Here is a 23431-nt window from a genome sequence, read left to right on the forward strand (position 1 = left end):
AAACAACTTTAAGAATGGAAACGACATGCCTAGAAAGATAGGAGTTGCTATCCTGATGATCTATGAATCTGCTCTATGAGAACTTGATGACCCAGACCTGGTATTCTTTAATGTGAGAGAGGAACATACTTCTGTCATGTTCAAACCAGTGTTATTCTGCCTTTTTTCCTATTATATGGAGCCAGATAGTCTCTTAACTGGTAAGGTGAGTTCTGAATAGCTGTCAATTTGGAGAGAATTTCATTTTTCTTAATCTGTCATTTCTTAGAAGAAAGGATTCCTGGAAATACTTTTAAAAGTGTCCCCTGTTTCTTCATCTATCTGGGGGTTTCAGAGGGTACTAGTTATACTTTTGCTGTGATTTGTTTTAATTTTAAGGATTTCTTTCTTTCTTTCTTTCTTTTAGAGTTTAATTATTTGACACATAGAGATAGTGAGAGAAGGAACACAAGCAGGGGGAGCGGGAGAGGGAGAAGCAGCCTTCACGGTGAGCAGGGAGCCCGATGTGGGACTTGATCCCAGAACCCTGGGACCATGACCTGAGCCGAAGGCAGACACTTAATGACTGAGCCACCCAGGTACCCCTTTAGGATCTTTTTCAATTATAGAAGAATCATATTCAATAAAGTATAAAATGATCTGGACTAAACTTGGAGGCACAGCAGAAGTCTGGCAGCAAGCCCAGATGGCACGGTTTCAGGATTCAGCCCAGAGCTGGTGAAACCCTCTCCTACCCATTTCAGTTGGATGTGTGCATAGAATGAATAGACGTGATCTCAGGGTCAGGCAGCTTTGCTGATGGATAGCTGCCAATTGGCCTGATAACGTAGGCAGAGCTCTAAGTAAGCACTTACATTAATTCTATTACTAAGCACAGTAACCTGCTAAAAAATCAGAGGCAATCCAGTGGACTGAAAAAAACTCTCAATTGAAGGGAGCTGGCATTACTAATTGGTGATTTTTCTACCTCCTCATTTTGTATCTTTTGATTCTTTTGAGGTTGTCCAGACCTTCTCCTGGCTCAAGGAAACAGGTTGGGCAACCTTAGAGAAATGTACTTAATTAGTATTAGTGATGGTGGCAGGTCCTGTGAAGCCAGGAAGCATCTGGAATTAAAAGGCTTGAAATTACTTACTGGACCACTGCCCTTGGAGTCAGGCTCATCAGTGCTCTTTGTTGCAAATAGATCTCTTCCCTTTCTACACTTGCAATTTGGGATCTCTTTTGGCTTAGTGACACACACTTTCTCAGATGTAATTTTACTGAAAAAATAATTTGCATATGCTTCATTGTGACAAAAGAAATGCATGCTTATTGTAGAAAACTAAAATTCAGTTAAGTAAACAACAACAACAACAACAACAACAAAGCAAGCTAAAACGTTGACACTCCCATCTACCTAAGGGCAACCATGCTTAACCCGTTGGTGTGTATCTTTCACACCCCCTTCTGTGTGGTGTGTTTGTGCATGAATTTTAACTACAGGGCAGCAAAGTCAATTTTAACAAGTATAAAGGCAGTAACTAATGAAATAGAAAACAAAACCCAGTAGATCTGATTGGGACAGCCAAAGGCTTATTCTTGAAAAAGACTGGTAAAAGAGATAGATCTTTATTGGTCTCCTCTAAGGGAAAAAGAGAAAAACACACAAGTGAACAACACTTGCGGTAAGAACAGGGACATAACTAGACAGAGGGAGATCACTAATCTAAGAGAACACGATGTTTGTAAACGTGTAAGGATGCTACCAAAAAGTTCCTGGGAAAATGCTTGGTGACTGGTGGGAACATGTGGAAGCAGTCTACTAACAATGAGGAATCCACTCCATTAAATTTGTGCACTTTTATCTTAAGGTCAAGGTCCCAGGGTGTGGCCCCGGGCAGGTGGGTGAAGGTGGTGGCTGAGGGATGGTGGCCAAGGATGGAGGAGAGTTCAGCCACATTGAGGGTTTGCTTGTGCATGACTAGATAGACCAGCAGGTGCTCTTCAACGCTCATGAAGTACTGCATTCAAAGCCCGTCTTCAACATTCTAGAAAGGTTCAAGTTCTGCATTAGCAAAGAAATCACAGATCAAGCTTCTGAATCATTTGCAGCCATTTTTTATTCCAAACGTGTATTTTTGTAAACCTGTATTTTCCAAACAGTGCAAGTGAATTAGAAGTGACTGCATAGACTTTAATACATGTGACTTTGTAAGGAGGAGCACCCCTCCCACCAAAATTCCTCAATGGAAATGTACATGGATGCATCAGTCAGGTTCTGGAAGTGAAGTTAGCGTGGGTGTCTGCCATGCAATTAATCACTCTTAAAGCTTTTAAACTCACTCTGCCCATCACACCGTGCACATTAGAATTAAAAAAAAAAAACCTTAACAAAGTCTGAAATCTAGATCATCGTGCTATAAAGCATTGCACCACATGGGAAATTTGTCCATTATTCCCCTAATGTGCTGAAAAATCAGAAGACATTCTAGAAGGTTCATATTGGCCCTACTGGCTCTGTATCCTCCCTTCAGCCATTCTTTGTTTCAGAAAATATTCTCCACTCTGTATACCACCCCTCTATATAGCAGAACAAAACATCCCGGAAACCCCTGTCCATTGGAACATTTCTGAAGTGACACTCACTGCCTGCTTTCTGTCTTCTACAGGGCCTTTCCCCTGCATGACCGTCCTTTTGCAGCACCTCTAAATTCCGCAAGTTTGAGTTCAGGGCTAGTAGGTTTCACCAGATGCACATTTCCGACATGACTTATGTGTAACTGCATTCCCCTGGCCATCATGCCTTTTTCAAAAATAATAGTCGAATAACCTTTAAAAAATGACCCTGCTAGGGTTTTGACAGGTGACATACAGCACACATATCTTGGGGGATCTTTTATACTTCCCCCTTGAAAACAGGTCCCGGATGTTTCTACTAGTTTTCTGTTTGCTTTTAATCCCTTTGGTAGGCTATGCTTGACTCGGTGAAGGAGGACTATTGCATTTTCTACAACATGTACCAGACCTGGAATCCTCCTGGTGATGGAATTTTCCTGAAGAGCCGACTGAAAGAGCAGATTCCTGATGTGTGCCTGTCAGTCCCCATAAAGGCAGTGGACCCACTCCTTTCTTCTAGCGCCTCCTTGTTCCTAACTTCATGGCCTCTTCTTAGTGACAGGTCTAGCACTCACGGTGCGGATGTTCCCAACTCATGAGTCCCATATCAATGAAGCAAAAGCGAATCATTTTTGAATAGAGGGCAAGATTTTCCTCAATTTTGACCAAGGTCGTTTTTCATATTTAAAAACCGTCTCCATATTTCTGACAGCAAAAACCATACTGAATCCATAACTAAAAGCGGCAGCAGCTGTGAGAGAGGGTATCTGATAGGATTCCACAGTGGACCTGTTCGAGTGGGAAGGTTAGAAATGTGCTTCAGACTTTTAAAAGAATATTCTGGAGGAGTAACGCACAGATGCCATTCACCCTGTCTGCTTCCCTGGGGAGCCTACCGAGAGCTTCTGAGCTGTGTGGAGCTGGTAAGATGCCCAGCTGAGAGTGGGCTCATGGTGTGCTTGGCTTCTTTATCACCGTGTTAAAGCGTTCCCTGCTGACTCACCTGTTACTCGGCCCCATCTAACACATAGGGGCACCAGCCTTCCCCAGACAGATTCCTGGAGTCGTTGCCAAAGTTTTCTTCTGGTGATGCCAAGGCCTTTTTTTTTTTTTTTTTAAACTGCCTTATGAAGTCTTCATGATCTCCTGAGTATATGACTACTCACGGGGGTCTACTATTTGGAATGGACCAGAGGCAAAGAGATCCTGGCTCCGAGACTGCCCATGGGAGCAGAGTGAGTCACCCTCTAGCCCACCCCCAGTGCGTCTGCCCTCCCTTGTGGGAAGCTGGTTAGTGGCTATAGATGCGTTTGTCCAAAGCTGCTGATCGCACTGATCCAGGCTTGCCACCGGAGAATCTTCAGGGGGGTTATGCAAGGACAGCGGGACACGGTGAACGAGAATCCATCGCAGGAAAGCTACACGCGGGGTCTCCTAAAGGAATCCACACTCCACACTCCTCTTGCAGGGAGGTCTGGCTCTCCAGGCAAAATGTGCCTGCAGTGTTCTCGGGGGAACTTGCAGCAGGTGCATCATTTCTGATGCACTGCAGTGGCCGCATAAGAATCCTCGAAATGAGTGACTAAGACCCACTCAAAGCTGTCCTTACTACTTCGGAGAAAAGTCTCAGGTCAACTCTGAGAGCTGGTTTCTTTGCCTGCATCTGCCCAGCAGTTACCTCTGTGCCTCCATCCCTCCATAAGAGGCAACATCCCTCACTTCATTCTAAGACCTGGCCTCATTCATGCCACGGCCCTCTGGCGTGGCCATCTCTTCCCATATTCACCACGAGGGGACACGTAATACATACACCATCTTCCTGCAACAGAGTCAGCTGTGTAATGAGGCAAGAAAAGAGACTCATGTTCCATGCCAGGTTCACAGCTGTCCAGCATCCTCCTGATTCTGCCCCAGCATGAGACGTCTTTGCAAATATGAGCTGAATACGGGCACAGAAAATCTGTCTCCTCTCTGGAGTGGAGTTCTGTGTCTTTGCACCAATGGTCTCACACCCCAACATGTTAGTTTCCAGCAAATGTAGCCCTGTGAGAAAGATCCTTCATCTTTCTTGTTTCATTCCCATTTGATGCCATTTGTTAGGTACTGGGGGCCTCCATGGGCTGTAATAAGCCAGGGAGGACTCTGTCAGACCCTGCTCTTAGCCACATGTTTTTTCTCTCGGCAGATGGTTTGTGGGGACGGCAGCCAGAGCTGCCCCAGTCACTGAGTATTCACGATGGACCAGGCGCAGTGCTGAGCACACTACACCCGTCATGTCATTGCCCTTTAAGAAAATCACCTTGCACTCCGAACCGGGTGGCAGTGCGTCTGATAATACACACTGTGAAATGGGGAGACTGGAACCAAAGGCCACAACTCAGCATTCACACACTCAGGGGCAAGGCGCATGTCAGTGCTATGCCCAGATCCCTGTGCATCCTTTCTTTCACATTGTTTCTGGAAGTCCCCCTGAGGGTGGGGTGCATTTCCAGCTCTCCTTTAGAGGACCACCTTTGGGCTATCGGAGACGGTCTGCCAGCAGGAACTGAGGGCAGGACGTTGAAACCTCCCAGGGTGTAAGAATTTGAAAGCTCAGCTTCCTTGCCTCAGTTTGGGACCGCTCCTCACGGGATCAGGCTGAAGCTGTCCTCCGCGGGATGTCCTCTGAAATGGCACCCTCACCTGGTTTCCTCTCCTTTCCTGTCCTGCTTCCCTCACACCCCTACTGCTGTCTCCTGGGCATGGGATGCTCCTTTAATCAGTTACTCGCATACAAATCCTTGTATCATAGTCTGCTTTTTGGGAACGGCACTTCAGACACTATTTTAAAAACAAATGACAGGTTGAATGGTCATCTCTGGGAAGGGATCTGCAGTCACCATGAGCTGGGACAGCAGGAATGGCAGGGGACGTGGAGACCTCTGAACTCGATGAAAAGGCCACGCATCACGACATTCGTCACAAGTCTGGGCTCGGTGGGCTCCGATGTAGTCCTTGTGGTACGTGGACCCTGATGCATGATGTCCAGGATGAGACATCCTGGTAAACCTTCTGAGGTTTACCAGATGACCAAATGGCCTTGCTCCAAGCTCTCATCTATCAATCCAAGTGGAAGGAGGGTGTGATGTCTGCTGTGTAGGTGATGGAAAGTAGACCTGTGCCAGGGTCAGGTTTTTCTATCCAAATGCCTGCTGGAAATCTCCCAATGAAAGGTACATATGAAAAACCACCTATAGTTCTTTAGCACATTACTTTGAACTTGACTCCTGGCCATGAAGAGGTGAATCGTCTCAAGGGTCTCAGCGACCCCACAGCTCACACGCAGCCCGGCAGCTTGGTGGACTCATCCCACGAGGTTTCTTCAGATTATTTTATCTGCACGTCTCTGGTATCAGCAAGTTCCAAAGTACAATCAGGTTTTTATCCTTCAAAATTTGTATGAACGCACGTGTCCTTCCAAGCTTTCGGACCAGATATCAGTGCTTGAGTGAATTATAGAACTATTTAATAGAAATAATAAAACATCGATACAAATATAAAGACATAATCAGTATAAAAGGCTTGTATTTATAAAAATACGTTTAGGTAACAGTTTTCCCCTGAGGGTTGACCACGCACGTTGCATCCATAAATATCGCTCAGCTCTGGTGCTTGCTTTTCCCAAGTTCGGAGTTCATCTCTGAAAGGAAACGGGTGGTGGCTCCAGTCCCGTGACCTGGCCGGAGAGGCTGCCCCAGGTTGGCTCCTGGGCTTGGTAACGTGAGGAAGAGAACAGCATCAGTGGGGCCTCCGAAAAATCTGGAGAAGATTCTTTCTTCCAAATATGGAAGATACAAAGATCAAGGACGACGGGCGAAATGACTGGGTCACGTGGCTGGCGTGGCAGGTCACTGGTTTTTCTGGACCCAGTCCCAATCATCTTCGTTCTCTTTCCGGTTTTTCTCAGCTTCAATGATTTCTTTGTACCTTCGGCGAAAGAAGCCCATCTGAAAGGCAGAGAGGGGAGAAGATAGGTTAGAATGCTGGAGAATCAGTAGTGGTGGTCCCCTGGGTGAGGAGGAGGTGATATACTCATAGACCTGGGCAGGCTCGGAAAACCACTGGGATGAGACCGCTTTAGGAAAAGCATTTTTGTGGTACTACCTTCCAAATGCCTGGACTTCATGCAGGCTATCTTATGACTGACTGTTCCTTGCAAAGTGCTTCTTGTGGCGTGTTTCCCAAATGGTATGCCAGGGAACCCTGGTTACTGACCATGACTCAAAGACATTTATTTGGGAGCCAAATAGGTTTTGTGGTCAAATAAGGTTAGGAAATGCTGCGTTCTTTCTTCCCTTGAGAGTTATGGAATGCACAGGAGAAGAGTCAGGGTCTAATAAAACCCTTAGTAAAGGATCTAAGACACTCAGGGACTTGACATTTCCCGAGCTCATTTGGCTTTTGATAAACCCATTACTATCCTGGGAGACATTAGTTGTTGGGTAATTGATAAATACTGCTCTCCCAGAATAGGCTGGTAAAAGTGTCTGCAGTCTACCTCGCTGTCCCTCTAGGTCTGTAGGTCTGTCGGTCTGTAGGTCTGTCCCTTTCTCACAGACCTACGAGACATGCCTTGCCTGCACCCCAGCCAGAAGTGTGGACTCCCCGAGATTTGGCACCTCACCGGATCCAGGATGGCAGTCTGCTATAGCTTAGTTCTGGAAATGCCTTCCCCTCTGACGTCTTACAGTTTTTCACATCCTGGAGGAAGAGTTTCTAGCTCTTCTCACCCGGTCATCACTGACTGCTGGCGGTAAGCCGTTTTTTGCAGCCCAGAGCTGATCTTCTCCCATGCTCAGGGGGACATGGCATGTCTCATCCTTTGTCCACTGGCCACTGTTTCTGAGGTCAGACATCCGTTTCTGCCTCTGCCCTCAAACATGACTGGCTGTGGGTTACTCCCGCCCCCTCTCTTCTTGGGTATGACAGCCCTCAGGTACAGGACTAGTTTCCCCGTGGAACATGCTGGCAGGGGTAACTGGTCTTACAGCATCTTTATAGGCTTCTTTCTCTTCCCTATCTCACTTTCCTGCTCTGATCAGTGTTTCCTGGGGTCACCTTGAGAATCAATTACCCGCCCTAAAACCCCTGTGTCAGCCCCCTTGAATGGAGGGACTCCAACAGCCATACGCGTTCGGTCTGCTGTTGGCCGGTCTGTGGCACGCTGGGAAGATGCTCACCCCAGAAACGTCTGCAGCGTGCTGCCAAGAGCAAATGTAAGCCCTGAGCCGGGGGAGTCATCACGCAAGCCCAGCTCTCGGGCACACATCTCCCCCAACTCCTTCAGTCTGAGCTGAGCACCCACAGTCCTGATGGTCACAACTCTCCCCCCCGCCCTCAAGAAGGGGCTGACTGGCCTGGCTGAAGATGAGAACTGTCAAGACGGCTGCCAGGAAGCATTTCTACCCACGTTGCCAGGAGAACCTCAAGGGTCCACTTTGAGTGGAGTCAGGGAAGGGTCTGAGTGACCTGGAGGAGGCTTTCTTCAAACAACTGGCAAGAGCCTTGTGTTCTGAGCATCCCTCCTCACGGGCAGTTTTGCAGACAGACCCTGGCTTCCCAGGTTCTGCAGCCCTGGTGGTTTCTTCTCAGCACTCACCAGAACCCCATCTTCTGAGCCTGCCCTCCAGGTCCCGCCCACCCCCCCTTTCTCTCTCCTTAAATCTCAACCACCTTCTCCCCTCTGCAAAGAATGTGGAACAGGGGCTTGGGCTGGATATTCTTAAAAGGCCCTCAGAGCACACCGACAGAAGGTCAGAAGGGCAACCCTCGCCTTACTAGAAAGGTCTAAGGCATTGCTGCTTGGAATACTGTTACGATAAAGATGTGGTTGACGGAGCAAATGTGTCACAGGCACCTTCTATGCTAAAGAGCACATAATCATGAGGCTGAGGCTGGCTGTGACTGGGAATGAGATTCCGGAGCACAGAACTCTGCCCACGGAGGACGGCCTGCTTCACGGGTCCCACGTTATGCACTCTCAGTTCCAGAGAAGTGACTCGTCTCTACTGTGGTGCTAAGTAAGCTGGATTTCAGCTGTTCCCACCTTATCTTTCCCACTCGTCTTAAGTCTTAATACTCTCAGAAGGTAGGATTTCGCCTGTTTTGTCGCCAGAGCTAAGCATATACTCTGAACCTGGCAGGAGTGATAAATGGCAAAAATGCCTGCCATCCTGCATTCCCCTCATCCAGGCCCTTTACCACAGGACTATATGGCAGTTCCCAGCCCTAGGCAGGGGCCGACTCCCCACCTTAAATCTGCACTGGGACTTGTTCTGACAATTCGGTTCCACTCTTAGGCCTCAAAAGGCCTGGCACGCTTCTGCTTGCTCCCTCAGGACCCAGCCTGGCCTCCATGTGACTGAGTCCAATCTCAGGGAGAGTGCACCAGCCACCTGCAGGCACACACATGACACGTCCAGCTGGGACAAGACAGCCCCCCTGTTCAGCTCAGCCCCACCCACAGACCTGTGAGCTACGTGGACGTTTGTCACTTTTAAGCCATTAAACTTTGGGGATGGTTTGTTATGCAGCATGAGGTAGCTGATACAGTACTCCGTGTTTTTTGGTCTGATTTACTGAGTGAATCAATACCCACAGGAAGAGAGGCAGAGGAACAGCCGATACGGTTCTGGATCTAAGGAGCATCACTGTGCCTTGTCCTGCTGAACAGACTTTTCTTGTTCATCTCCAAGCGGCACAAAAGTCAATTCATTTTCTCATGACTATGCCAGCATCAGGATTTGAAATAGAGTGTGCAAACTATCTAGCAAAGACTTAGAGTACCTGGATTCCCTGTCTCATGTAGCTCGCATGTGCTCACGTTTAAGGGTGACACTTGTTACCAATGCTGTGAATGGCACCATTGTCTCCTGCAGGCTTCTAGAAGCAAGCTCTTTTCTATCAAGTAGTGTTAGCATTAGTCCTAAGAATCACCCCCCCCCCACACACACCTCTGGAATGACTGGGACGCTGCTCCTAGAAACAGCCTTGCAAACTCTGTGCCCTGCTCCAGCACCGCAGCTTCTCAGAACACTTTGTCCCAACTAACCTATGGGTAGTCTCCTCGATGGAAGGTTGGAGCCACTGATGTTTGCCCTGTCTATGAAGCTCAAAGCCCATTTCTTAAAACATAGTACCCCCTCATGGTTAGTGATTGCTAGGCACAGTAGTGCAGGCTGTGCACTGCTTGTAACGGGGATGGTGCCCCTCACATCACAGATATCCTGGACATGTAAATGCATTACAACTATCTTCCACCAGATGGCAATAGAGTGTCCCCCCCCCCCACCCCCACAATGAAACAAAATCCGCAGTCGGTTTTCCGAATTTTCTGACACAGGGAAGTAAAGTTTCTGGATGAAGGTGTGCAGCTTAGTAGTCTGCACAAAGACGCCATATAGGCCAGTGGGAGTTCTGTCAAACGAATACACTCTCTTGCGTGATCAAACTAACTCTATTTCTATAAAAAAGAATATCACCTTTGTGCTTTTGTTTAGAGCCGAGTTCTGGTGTTTGATATAGGACCCACAGCCCAGGCTCTGAGTTTCCCAAGCAATGGCCACCAGAACTGTGCCCCACCAGGCCTGCCCAGTACTCAGGACAGATGTGGCAGAGGGAGCCCAGGGTCCTGATTACTGCTCATGCTCCGACTACCTTCTTCCTGCGCCACGGGGAAGGTCATTTTCCGGCTGTGCCCCAGAGCCTGAAGGCATTCTGAAACCTCAGCTGAAACCCACTGACAGCTTTTTATATTGGTCCCCAAAGTAAACTCGGGACTGCAGCTGTTTTCAAAGAGTTTTTGGAAATTTGGGGTAAACTGAATTTTCCATTTTTATATTGAAGTACAGATATCGTAAAAACATAGAGAGTCATACAATTCTGAAAATAAAGATCAACTGAGACCTCAAAGACCCATGCGGCAGGTCCTCCTCTCTCTCTGGCACACACTCTCACTCCCATTAGTCCTCACGATTACTTCTAGGAAAACCTTTGAGACGTGCCGGGCAAACCTGTTTTTGCTGCCAGCCGAGCTCACTGGGAATGATCGGTGAGGAGTTTAATAAACTGGACCGTCGGCAGCCACGCACTCAGTTTCAATCCAATGGAGTCCATGTTGTCCTGCACTTTTTCTTCCAGGGTTTGCCTTGCCACTTGAAGGTCAAAAGGCTCTGTTTACAACTGTTCTATCTGTAGTGGAGGAAACATTCATGGAAACCCTAGAGGAGGAGAGACTCAAGCCAAACTTTGCTCAGCTGCAAACAAGGGTAGCAGGGTGCTTTCTTGCTTTTTGTCTTTGCTGCGTCCTGTCTTTGCCTGCGGCCCCAGAGCTGCTCCCTGAGTCCTCCTGACAGACTCACACAACTTTCTGATGTAACTTGTATCGAAAACCTGCCAGAAAACAACTAGGGGAAGAGCAGATCTCCTCTGAAGAACCCTCACTAGGGAGGCATTGCGGGAGGCCTGAGGCCTAGGAAGACCCCTCTGGGGTCTGCACCAGCCTCTTCCTTCCCCGCCCCTTTTGGGGTGAGTGAGGGATTAGCTACCCAACTCCAGGGCGTCTGGCCTCCTGTTCGATCCCCACCCCCGCCTTCCTGGCCCTTGGGTGGCCTCCTGGGCAACCGTTCCAAGGACCTCGGACACGCTCCTTCTTTGGACTAACTCGTGGCCTCGTGTCTACAGGTCTCTTCAGATACTGGAGTATTTACACAGCATGTCTCTGTCTTGAGATGTCAACTGTACAACATCAGCCCAGTATTTACTTCTGAGCATAAACACGTCCCCACGGAGTGTCTCTGGCACATGGTTTTAATTGAGACAGTGTGAAGGATGTTTGTGTGTGTGTGTACACACATGTGCACAGATATCTGTGTCTTCATTCTCTGGAGGAGAAGCAAGAATGGGTTCTCACAGCCTGGCTGGAGGGAAGGTGATAACCCGGTGACCCCTGGAGGGGCTGCCAAACCTTACACTTTCTCTGAGCCATTTCACAGATTTATTTTCTCAAGTGTTTCTGCTTGAGGTCAGGAGTAAATGCTCTCAAATAAAAACCATGAACCCAAAGCCAGCTTTAAAGCAGCAGGCTCTTGGAACAGGCCCAGCGGAGGGTTCCAGGCCGCCCTTTCCTGCCACGGCCTGCCTCCTCGCTGCTTGGGAAGGGGAAGAGCCAGGGGGCTTCTAGCTTTTTTGGGCAGGGCCTCTGCACGGGGCTGGCGGGATGGTGGCACCTCCCTTTTCCCCAAGGCATCTCGGCTCGCAAAAGGGGCAAAGAGGTGGGAGGGGAAAGGTTTCTCGGTTGAAAGGAAGGGGAGGACACAATGTTTCTCCTCCACTGAGGGGTGGCCCGTGGGTTTTGGCAAACTGCCCGAGGGAGGGAGGGAGGGGCATTCAGAGAAGTCGGGGGGGCCCTAAATGAGGCTTTTTCTTCTAAAGGGAAAACATCCCCGCATCTTCTCTCTCTTGCCACCTGACTCAGAGGCTGGCTGCAGGACTTGACGTGTGAGTCCCACACAAGGTTGTTGGCCCTGCAGGGCAATCGCACTTTCTTCTATAAACGGGCCTTTCTGATTGTCGTGAAGAGGCATGAGGCCCGGGCCCGCACCACTTCAAACTCCATCAGGAGCTAAAGGCAAGGAGAGGGGAACTCATTTGGTTTGTTCTCCTTTAAAAGAGTTTCACATTTCAAAGTTTTCTTCCTGCGCGGTGGCTTGGCAGGCTGCTGTAATCCTCACACATAAAGTTTAAATTATGGCTCCCAGTGTCTGCTAACATCCCAGCTTTGGGAAAGCTGGTTAGGATCCATTTCAGTATTTGAAAAAGCGTCTGGTTAGTTTGGGGCCCCGGTTGTGGATTTTGTGCCCGAGCCAGGGCCTGCTGTCTCCAAAGCCTAACGATGCCTGGGATGCCAGCGGGTGGAACTTCGGGAAGGCCCTGGGGTCTGCCCAGAGGCAGACGGGGAGGCTGAGTGGGAGGCGGAGAGCCTGGGGTCCCGCTCTGGAAGAGCGATCTGCTGACCTGTAAGGGGTCCTAGTGGAGACAATCAGTGGACGACAGGCACATTAGTAGCACCACGGTGACCGGCAGGAGGGCTCAGGGGACAGTGGTTCAGCACCTTCATCTGGCCACGTCCTGCTCACCTCTCCGTGTGTGGGTACTTGGCTTAGCCACTCAAGCTAAGCTGGCCACTTAGCCGCATTTCCCAGAGGTCTTCCAGGCTGAGTAAGGGCTCTTTGGTTGACCGCTGTCCCTTTTCCCAGAGCCTGTCCCCCTGTAGGGACCTGGTGCTGTCTACTAGAGGAAGGCACTAGCCATCCTCCAGGCACCCAGTGTGCTGACCCACGGGCCTGCATGGCACAGAATTCATCCACACAGCCACCTGCTCTGTTCCATTTTCAGCACCACGCAATGATCGGTGTCTCTGTGGCACAATCCGGGGAACCACTATTTTTGGCTCAGCAGCTCAAGACAATGGCAAGCAACTGAGGTAGCAAGATCAGGGACTACTCTCAAGAGACCTTCAGGAGATGGGGCTCCATAAGGCAGAGGACTTGTAAGGGGCTCCCTTGGCTTCAAAGGCTCCCATGAAGCAGGTCCCAGTCAACAGGGGCAGCTGGGTACCACTTCGTGGCTTTCCCCTTGACAGGGAGGGAGGGAAGTACATATGTACTGTGGCAACAAGCCTGAACCATGAAGACCTCCCACGGTAGTTAAATGTCAAGCTGGCCACTAGCCCAGCTAATCAGCAGACTTGTACACACTGGACTGTCAGTATATCAGATCTCCACTCGCTGCACCGAAGGCACCTTTCTTAGGTGGCAGACACAGGAATCACAGTGGCTAGGGGCTCTGTAGGTGAAGTTTTAGGAATACGCAGGTCTTCAAAACTAATCCTACATTTTGCTTGCCATTTCCAACCTCCTCTAAAGTCATCATTCTTAGCCATTTAAGAAAGGAGAGGTTTTTCTCGAAGAAACTTCCTTTGCCAACCTCCTTTCTGCTTGGCAGTCTTGCCTGAAGAGATTACCTACCCTGAAGGCTGCATGCGGACATGAGTGTTGCACTAAAGTTTACTTTTATTCCCTTTCCCTAAAGGAGCTCAGCTGTGATTTTACTTGTGATGCTATGGAAGAGGGAGGAGGTTTCAAATACTTTAAAACAATAGTGACTTTAAAAGAAAAGATTAAGAGTCTGCTCACTTTTCTGGACAACGTGAAGGCGGCAGATGGAAGGCGACCACAGATCCTTTGCCCCTCTTCCTATTAAGACGTGGGGATTATTTCCACCCCCGCTCCCACCTCACATCTGGCTTGGCAAGTGACTGCTTTGACCAACAGAGAACAGTGGAATGAGGTTAGGCCAATTCTGGGCCAGCCTTCAAGAGAACCAGCAACGGCTACCATGCTCTGTCGGGCCCTAAGCCATCAAGTAAGAAGAGAGACCCTCCCTCGAGAGGTTCTGAATCTACATGGAGAAAAAGCTGTTGCACAGCAGAGTCTGGCCTCCCAGCCATCTTCACCAAGTGCCAGCGGGGTGAGTCCCCCAGACAAGACCAGCCACCAGGTAAACGTCACTGAGGGACCCCACTCAATGTCTTGGGGAGCAGAAGAATCCCGCAGCTAAACCCTTCCTGGATTTCTGAACCATGCGTTTGTAAGATATAATGTAATGGCTGCTGGAAGCCACTCAACTTGGGGGCGGTTTGTGACGTAGCAGTGGCTCCGTGGTACAACACCAAAGCCCACAACGTGGGCAACAACTCCACCACCCACCGTGAAACCTTGCCGGAGTGAATGCCTTTCGGGTATCCGCCTAGCTTCCTCCTTTTATGGGACTTGGCCCAACCCCCTGCCTCCAGTCACAGTGGTGGACCTTCTCTCACCCAGACTTGCAGAACTGGGAATGAGAGGTGGCTGGTCAGCCTGGGACTGGGGCTAGAAGTCACCGAGATGTCCTTCTCAGAAGGGTGGAAGGAAGTGTAGGGAGGCAGGTCTGCTCTGGGAGAACGTGATGCAGGTGGGCAGAGGGGCAGTGGTGAGGGGCTGTGTGGGAAGAAGGGAGTGAGGGGAAGAGGGGTTGTCTGGCTTGGTTTCCAGATGCTTTCTGGGTCTGCATGGACACGTTTCCTTTGGGGTCTAGGCGTACCCTTGCATCCTTAGAATTCTCTTTCTTGCTTAAGTGGCTGTGAATGGATTTCTGTTTTCGTTCATTTGTTTGTTTTTGCAACTGAAAGAAAGGGCCTTGGTGAAGTCTGCAATAAGTATGTTCAGCCCTGGAAACTGAAGGGAAAGCTGGCCAGACCAGTGAGGGGACAAGAATGTCCTTCTGCTGACCTTCCCCCTGCTGGGTGAGGGCGACTGGGAGTGACCCAAGCCCAGTCTAGTCTCCTATAGGCCCCACACACCCAGAATGCCTCACACCAAGCAACTCCTTCTCCAGAATGACTTCAAACCCTGCCTTCCTTACTTTGGCTAAGGGAGACCATCTATTGTCTCAGCTAAGAACAGCAAAGCTCTGCTGCTTTCATGCCTTCGGCCTCCCCAGTCCAACCGGCCACCAAGCCCTGCCTGCTCTCATGTGCTCCCCTCCCTGCCCCCGGTGGCAACTGCCCTAGCCCCCAAAGTGTCCCCAGGTCTCTCTCCTGAACAGACCTGGCCACCCACTGCTCTGCCTGCAGACCCGCCACTCGTCCCCTGTCCCCGGGGCAGCAGGTGCTGCCACGGCCGAGGCAGACAATCTTGCTGCAGCCGCTGCCCGCCTGGGACACGCCTCTCACAACCTGCTCACTTTCTCACCTCCTCTTGCTCCAGAGGGAATATCCATCTCATTTACGAAACTTTCTCTGACTTCTCTCAGGTGCTTCTCTGTGTTAAGCTCAGGGCCAAGTAAGCCTTTTGCCTATGTCTTTTCTATACCCCAAGCTAGAGGTGAGGGTCTCTGTTTTACTGAGGAGGAAACTGAGGGTCCGAGAGGGCGACTCTCCCAGGCCTCACCCCGGCGAGCAGGCAGCCAGGTTCTAGTGCACAGCCTTCAGCCGGCAGAGCGCTGCTCTTACCTCCCACATGGTACTCTGTGGCCTTTCCATCCCCCTTAGGGTGAGGGATGAACAGTACCTTCTTCCTAGCTTCCAGAGAAGCTTGTGCACACTCATCTCCCTTTATTATGTGCCACGTGCCAGTGGGGAAGTGTTCAAGGGCAGGGAGGAGGCACAATCATCGTTGTATCCAGCTACTACCCAGTGTTTGGTTCAAAGCAAGTGTTCAGTAGATGTGAGCTGAAATGAAATATTGCTTTTGGATGCTGAGCAAAGTGGTTTTGAGCCCACAGCATATCTTTCAACTGTGTCCTTAAAGCTGTTTCAGACCATCGTCTTCCATCTCATTGGTAATGGCAAGACCTTGTATGGGGTCAGTGCCACCACCTACTGCCATGACTCTGCTCTCTCTCCCAGCCCGAGGTAGAGGGTGGTGTCTGCTTCTTGGGTCTTGGTTCTCTGGATCCCATATAGCTGGGTGACATCCGGGTCCTGGCTACCCCATGACATCCATCTCCTGCAACTGTGTTCTTTAATAAACACAGCAGAAACACAGCTAGGTAGGAAGGAAGAAAGAGCCTGTGCACAGTGCTGGGACATACCCTTGGGTGGCAGAGCTCAGGACGGTGGCCAGGAGGAGGGCATGCTCATCACAAACAGGAATGGGGCACGGCCATCCACACTCCCCACTCTATGTCCCCATCTGGTCTCATGCACCCAGCCTTGGAGGATTTCCTCTCATCCAATAAGCCCAGACAAAGGCAGAAGGAAGAAATACACCCCGCCACCCTGCACAACCAACCAAAGCCCCTTCTGTCTTCTCAGATCCCAAGCACTGAGCTGGCTTTGTTCTCTATGCACAGACCAGAGGTGGTCCAGGTAGGAAGGCGATGGAGGAGGATGGGGGAGCTGACGACCTCTCTGGCCACAAACTGGCAGATTTTTTTTTTAAAGGTAATATCCACGACAAACAACAAATTGGCAGATTTTTTTTTTAAAAGGTAATATCCACTTCTGACAAATAAATAGGAAAATGCACACTTTTGATACAGTGCTTGTACGCAGGTAAATTGGTATAACCTTTTTAGAGGCAATATGCGGCATGTAATAAAAGGCTTACAGTGTGCATTTCCTTTGACTTGGCAATTCCATTTGTAGGGTTTGTCTTAAGCACATAATGAAAAATTTGTGCAAATATTTGGCTCTGAGGATATTCACTGTGGCACCGTTAAAGGAGGTGTGAAACCAGGAAACGCCTAAATTCCCACGTCCTGGTGTTGGATGAGTGAGGGCAGACTGTGCAGCCTCATGACTGCGCTGACAGGGGGTTTTTAACGACATGGAAAGATGCTCACAGCACTGTGTTTGGAGAAGAAAGGGTACATGGAAAGAAAAGCACGGGAACATAAGATAAACTTATCTTCAAGTCATGTAACTCAATGTATTTTCCATGAAACCTCTAGACACTCTTTCAGGTGACGTAGCTCTAAGTTCAAAGCAATGAGTCCCATTGTGAGTCTGAAAAACGTGTAATAAAAACGTTGTTTTTCCTGTTTCTAGACTTCTTGGATAAAAGTGTATTTATTAAGCTTTTTTTTTCAGAATTAAAAATTGGACCCACAGTTTTGACTTTAGAGGTCTTATACCTAAAAATATATCGAGGACATTACTGGAAAATTCAACATCCTAGTCAAACATAAGTAGGTCCCAGGAGAGTGCTTGAGCTACGTCTTTACGCAGTGAGGAAGGTCAAGAAGAGACAATGCTGCTCATCATGGTTATTCTGGGATGTGGACTTCTGAGTGTTTCACAACTTTTTTTTTCCTCACTGACACGTTACAAGGTCTGATGGATGAATACAAATTATTTTATAACCCCAAAGCAGCTGATTATTTGAATCTAAAGCATCTGTCCACAATGATATAAAAGGCTACTTCTACCTGCATCTGAAGCCGGGATGGAGCCCTGGAAAAGCAGAGGGTCCCTGGTGCTATTCTAGGAGAATCAAGAGCAGACAGAGCTTCCTTCCCCTCATCTGGAAAACTACTATCCAGCGGAAGAGACGTACCTTCGTTAGATAATGACTGTGAGGTTGTTACCGATGAATAGAGAGGCTCTGAAGTAAAGGGGCTCCAGACCTCTGAGAGTGTGAGGCAAAGAAACCATAAGGAGAGGACATGCCCCTTTTCGAGAAAGTGACAGGAGGCAAGAAGGATGGGCAGGTGTTCCTTGGGGAAGGAGGCGGGGCAAATCTATCCCTTGGCTCACCTACAAGGGTTGGGAGAATGTACTGACTCTTTGGGGAAGAAATCATTTTCCTATTCTACATGGGTAAAGAACAAAGAATTGTTCTGCAATCTATTTGCTTGCATATGTCTGTTTTCTAAAGTAAATGGTGAGCCACCCCAAGCCCCGCTGTTCCTCCCCAGGCTTCTGTTGTGGTGTCAGGCCCTGATAGGAGCGGCAAGAAAGGTAAGAACAGACCGGGGCTGAGACATTTGCTGTCCCTCTAAAGGTCCAGCCCTGGCTGTGAAAGGCCTCAAGAGGAGCCAAGATTCCACTGGCGCCTGCAGGGGACCCTGCCCTCCCTCCACTGTACCTGCACTGCGGAGGAAGTCCTAACCGGACACTTCTTCCAAGAGCTCCCCCTCCGGTGAGGTGGAGGGCCGGGCATCCCTGCGTGGGGGCTCCATAGGGCCCCACAATCACCCCACTCACCTTCCAGAGCAGAACAGCCAGCAGCAGGAAGATGAGGATTCCCACCAGCAAACTGATGGCAATGATCCAGCCCACCACATAGCCCCGAGGCTCCAGGTTGTGCAAGGCTTCGAAGACAACCTAGGAGGCAAAGCAGAAGTGGGGATGATTCTCAGAAAGAAGTACTGAGAGCAGGACAGAGCCCGGCCAGGGCTTGACATCTGGACGGAACTACAGATCTGTCCAGACTGTTGTGACCAAAGCCGGGATTTTGGTTCAGCGCTTTTCTGCTTGTAGGCTGATGAATTTTTGACAGGATCGGAAAAGGCCCTTGAAATCCAAGTCCCAGTTCTGGAAAGGGTTGTCACAACAAGCCTGACTTCAATATCACGTGGTAAGGATCTCAGAGGACGCAGTCCGTTCTTGATTCAGGCAATGACAGTCTCCCTTTCATTACGGTTTTGCAATGAAGGGTGTGGGCATGCCCTCTGTGTAAGACTCTACTCTTCCCAAGTGTTCACCTCATGGGTAGCTTAGGACAATCATTTGGTCAATGCCAATTGCCTGACAGACTGTCGCTCCACTGGGGCCAGGACACCATCTGTCTCGGGTCTCATGGCTTCACATACAGCAGGCCCTGCCTCCTGAAGCACTGGGCTCTGGGTCTCCACAGGAGCCAGATGCAATCCTGGCCCATGCCACAGGGAGGCTAGTTTCCCCAAGTTTTCTGGAAACTCAGCGGTGCACTGGACCTAGCCATCGACCTGCGAGAGTCAACTGGGTGCTCCTTTGCCTCGTTCCACATCTGGTGACACAGCAGTGGTGGCCTGAAATGGGCCATGTATAAGGATTTACACTGCAAAAGCTGGCAGATGAGTCCGGGCCTCCCGACCCCCCGGCAGAGAACTGATTGCTCAACACGTATTAACACTAACTGTACCCTTTGGCTCTGTTTTAGCCTCAATGGTCATGGTAGAGTCTGGTTTTGTAGAATTCAAAGCAACCATTGTGTCCTCGCTGTTCAGTAACCTTCCCTATCATGTACTGTCCACTCGAACTTGCTGCAAAACAGACAAAAATTGCATGCTGGGCAGTCATTGTTTCCTTTGGCTGCCTGGCTGGCCCCCTACCTCCCCAGGTCTTTGTCCAAGCTGGGTTATCCCCTCCTTGGGGGAAAGCCATCTAAAGCCAGCTGGACGCCAGAGGCTTGCGGAGGCTCCGCCTTTGCCGAGAAGCCTCACTTACTCTGGGAGCCCGCTGTCCTGCCCCATACCTCCAAACCACATGGGGTGATGGGGCCCAATACTGACTTACAGTGACCAGCACTGTTTATGCCTCCTTTTAGAGCCTTGCTCCCAGCTCTCAAATTCTTCCCAAATGGTCCTCTGTGTCAGGCTTGATGGTTTTCTTGCCATCTCTTGTCTAGTTCACACAATCACCCCAAGAGGGCTTCAACACCTGCTTTATAGATGGGGACCATGGAGGCCCAGAGAGCAAGTCAGGATTTGAACTCAGGTCTAGCAAACCCCAACCCCCCAAATCTAAGCTTGTCAACATCACACCATAGAGTGCCTAGCCGATGATGGCTCTTCTTACAGACTAGCCCTTGGTTAAATGGACCATTTCTCGGCTGTGCCCTGATGATAAGGAAAGCCAAGTGCAAGCATCTCGATCTCACTGCATCCATCCCCACAGCTCTGGTAGGAGGGCTGGTGTGTGCAGTGGGAGGGGCTGGATGGTCATTCAGGATGCAGAAGAGCTGCCATGGTCATACCTGCAGACCCTAAATCTAAAACATTATCTCCAGGAAAACGAGGCAGAGCAGAGACCATCCCTTCCTGCATGGGGACGAGTGAAAGAAAGCTGCCTACACACACAGTAGTCATTCTGGGAATGGAAAGGAGGCCACCTTGAGGCACATACTCACTGGCTGTGTGACCTTGGGCAAGGCACTTTCCCTCTCTGCACCTCATTTCTCTCATCTGCAAACTAGAGGTAAAACAGCACCTCCTTAGGGAATTCAAGAGGACAATGCGCACAGGGTCCTGAGTCTAACACCTGGGAGAGCCCATCCTTGACAAACGGAAGGAGATTTTTCCATCAGTATTGGCAGGAGGGTATTTTTGAGGTTATGCATGCTTGGCTACTCTTTAATTAAAAAAAAAAAAACCCAACATTTATTGATGTCTAAGATGCAAAGAGAAAAGAGAACACAACCCAAGGCACAACTCACTAAATTTTTATATACTGCATGCTAAATGCACATGTAATCAGCACCCAGAATAAGAAAGAGAACATGTCCAGTCCCCCCAGATGCCCGCTTTGCACCCCCTTCCTGCTAACACCCACATCAAGCATAACCAGGAGCCTGAATTCTCAGGGCCTACATTATTAGCTGCACCTGCTTCGCTCCTCAGTATATCTGGGACGGTATGGTGTGAACTCCTGTGTCTGGCTTCTTCTTCTTCTTCGTCATCATCATCATCTTCTTCTTCTTCTTCTTCTTTTTTTTTTTTTTTTAAGATTTTACATATTTATTTGGGAGAGAGAGCACAAGCAGGAGGAGAGGCAGAGGGAGAAGCAGGTACCCTGAGGAGCAGAGAGCCCCATGTGGGGCTCAATCCCAGGACCACAGGATCATGACCCAAGCCGAAGGCAGATGTTTCACCTACTGAGCCACCAGGAGGCCCCTGTGTCTGGCTTCTTTCTCTCAAAGTCATGTCTGGGGGACTCATCCAGCATGTTTTATGCTCACTGCTGTAGAGAACTGCCTAGTGTGAACCCACCGCAATCTGTTTATTCATCCTCTCCCTTTAGGGGCTGCCACCAAGAGGGTGGAGCAGCCCTGAAGGGGATGCGAGGTAGCGGCCCAGAGAGGGGGTCTGAAGTCTGTCATCCTACGCCCACTACTTTCTATCTGGTCCAGCTAAAGATTCCGGATGTGTGCCTTTGGGTTCTTGCCCCTAAAAGGCTGAGGACTGAACCACCTCCCACATTCAAAATCTCTCGCGGTGTCTAGTGCAGATGAGCTTTGAGGCACTGTGGCCAACAGGTACGACTTCAGGCAACCGAAGTTTCCCGAGTTGTGAAATGGCGGCTTTAAAGGGAAAAATCACATCAGGGAAATACAAATCAAAACCACAATGAGTGCAGCGTTGGTGGTATAGTGGTAAGCATAGCTGCCTTCCCAAACCACAATGAGATAGCACCTCACACCAGTCAGAATGGCTAAAATCAACAAGTCAGGAAATGACAGATGCTGGCGAGGATGCGGAGAAAGGGGAACCCTCCTACACTGTTGGTGGGAATGCAAGCTGGTGCAACCACTCTGGAAAACAGCATGGAGGTTCCTCAAAATGTTGAAAATAGAACTGCCCTATGACCCAGCAATTGCACTACTGGGTATTTACCCTAAAGATACAAACGTAGTGATCCGAAGGGGCACGTGCACCCGAATGTTTATAGCAGCAATGTCCACAATAGCCAAACTATGGAAAGAACCTAGATGTCCATCAACAGATGAATGGATCAAGAAGATGTGGTATATATACACAATGGAATACTATGCAGCCATCAAAAGAGATGAAATCTTGCCATTTGCGACAACGTGGATGGAACTAGAGCGTATCATGCTTAGCGAAATAAGTCAAGCAGAGAAAGACAACTATCATATGATCTCCCTGATATAAGGAAGTGGTGATGCAACATGGGGCTTAAGTGGGTAGGAGAAGAATAAATGAAACAAGATGCGATTGGGAGGGAGACAAACCATTAGTGACTCTTAATCTCACAAAACAAACTGAGGGTTGCTGGGGGGAGGGGGGTTCGGAGAAGGGGGGTGGGGTTATGGACATTGGGGAGGATATGTGCTTTGGTGAGTGCTGTGAAGTGTGTAAACCTGGCGATTCACAGACCTGTACCCCTGGGGATAAAAATATATGTTTATAAAAAATAAAAAATTATTAAAAAAAAATAAAGGGAAAAATCAGGCAGTGTTGTGAAAGCACCTGGTGGTTGGTCACATTAACACAAGGCTGCAAAGCTTCCTTGACAGTAAGGTGCTGAGGCAGGCCGTGAGTGCAGCATGGGCCGGCCATAGTCCAGCTCTTTCCAGAGCACCGAAGGCTTCTTGAGGACCCAGCCTGCCCCTCGCTGCCCAAAATCTGCATCCCGGCAAAGCCGTGCCAGAGCTCTGGTTTTGTGGATACAGACAGTCAAGAGTATCCACTGCAGTTTAGTCTAGAAAATTCTGCAAGAATGCCCTGACACTTCCCTGGAATGTGTGTTTAATCTTTCCTTATTTTTAGCAATGCTGTTCCTCCTCTTGGATGTGTGTCTTGGGCTTTGGCAGAGATGGTTCCTGCACGTCAAGACTCTAATAAGTCCATCTGGGGGAGAAAATCAAGAGTGTCCTGTGGTTTTAAGAAGTCACGTCTCAGATAAGACCCCAAAGGAAGGCACAGCTGCTGGACTATAGCAGGGATGGGGTTGGGAGTCAAGAAGCAGTGACCCTGGGCTTTGTCTCCACCACTGATGAGCCGGTGACCTGAGTCAAACCCCTGGACCTTTCCATGTATCTTTTCTCTCTGTTTTCTTGTTTCCGTCCCGTCCCCAGTCTCTGTCCTAGGTCAGCTCCTGGTCTGCATTCCCTGCATCATTTCGGGAGCCCTGGGGAGGCCCCCCTGCTGTCAGGAGTGTCTTTGTAAAATGCAGGTCTTCTCTTGTTTCTCTGCTTACACTACTGATGTGAATACACCATCCAGGGTCCCAGGATCTTTACAGTCTGGTCTCCCTCCTGCCTTGTCAGCCCCTTACCGGGCAACCATACACATCCTAGCCAGCCTGCGTCAACTTGTCTGTGGGGCCCGTGCTCAGGCCAGTTGGAATGACTTTCAGTTCTAGTCCACTTGGCAAACTCCAATATTACTCATCTTAAAAATGTACATATCATTTGGTCCATTAATTCCGGAGTGAAAATTTACTCAAAGGCAAAGAAATATAAAATACAGAAAAAGTTTTGCCTCTAAAGATGTTCACTGCACAATTATTTATTCTCACACAGAACAG

General features: G+C 49.2%; 1 protein-coding gene across 1 annotated transcript in view; it reads right to left on the reverse strand.

Annotated features, from left to right (window-relative positions):
• Positions 1–2084: 2084 nt before the first annotated feature.
• Positions 2085–23431, reverse strand: part of ITGA9 (integrin subunit alpha 9) — a 336018-nt gene continuing 314671 nt past the window's right edge. Inside the window, exons 27-28 of the mRNA XM_044252696.1 lie at positions 18386–18505; positions 2085–6584 (exon numbers count right to left, since the gene is read on the reverse strand). Coding sequence (XP_044108631.1) covers positions 6486–6584; positions 18386–18505 — 219 coding nt within the window. The 3' untranslated portion in view covers positions 2085–6485. The remainder of the gene's footprint in view (positions 6585–18385; positions 18506–23431) is intronic.

The sequence above is a fragment of the Neovison vison genome, chromosome 6 (genome assembly GCF_020171115.1).
Source record: "Neovison vison isolate M4711 chromosome 6, ASM_NN_V1, whole genome shotgun sequence".
In the NCBI taxonomy this organism is placed as follows: Eukaryota; Metazoa; Chordata; class Mammalia; order Carnivora; family Mustelidae; genus Neogale; species Neogale vison.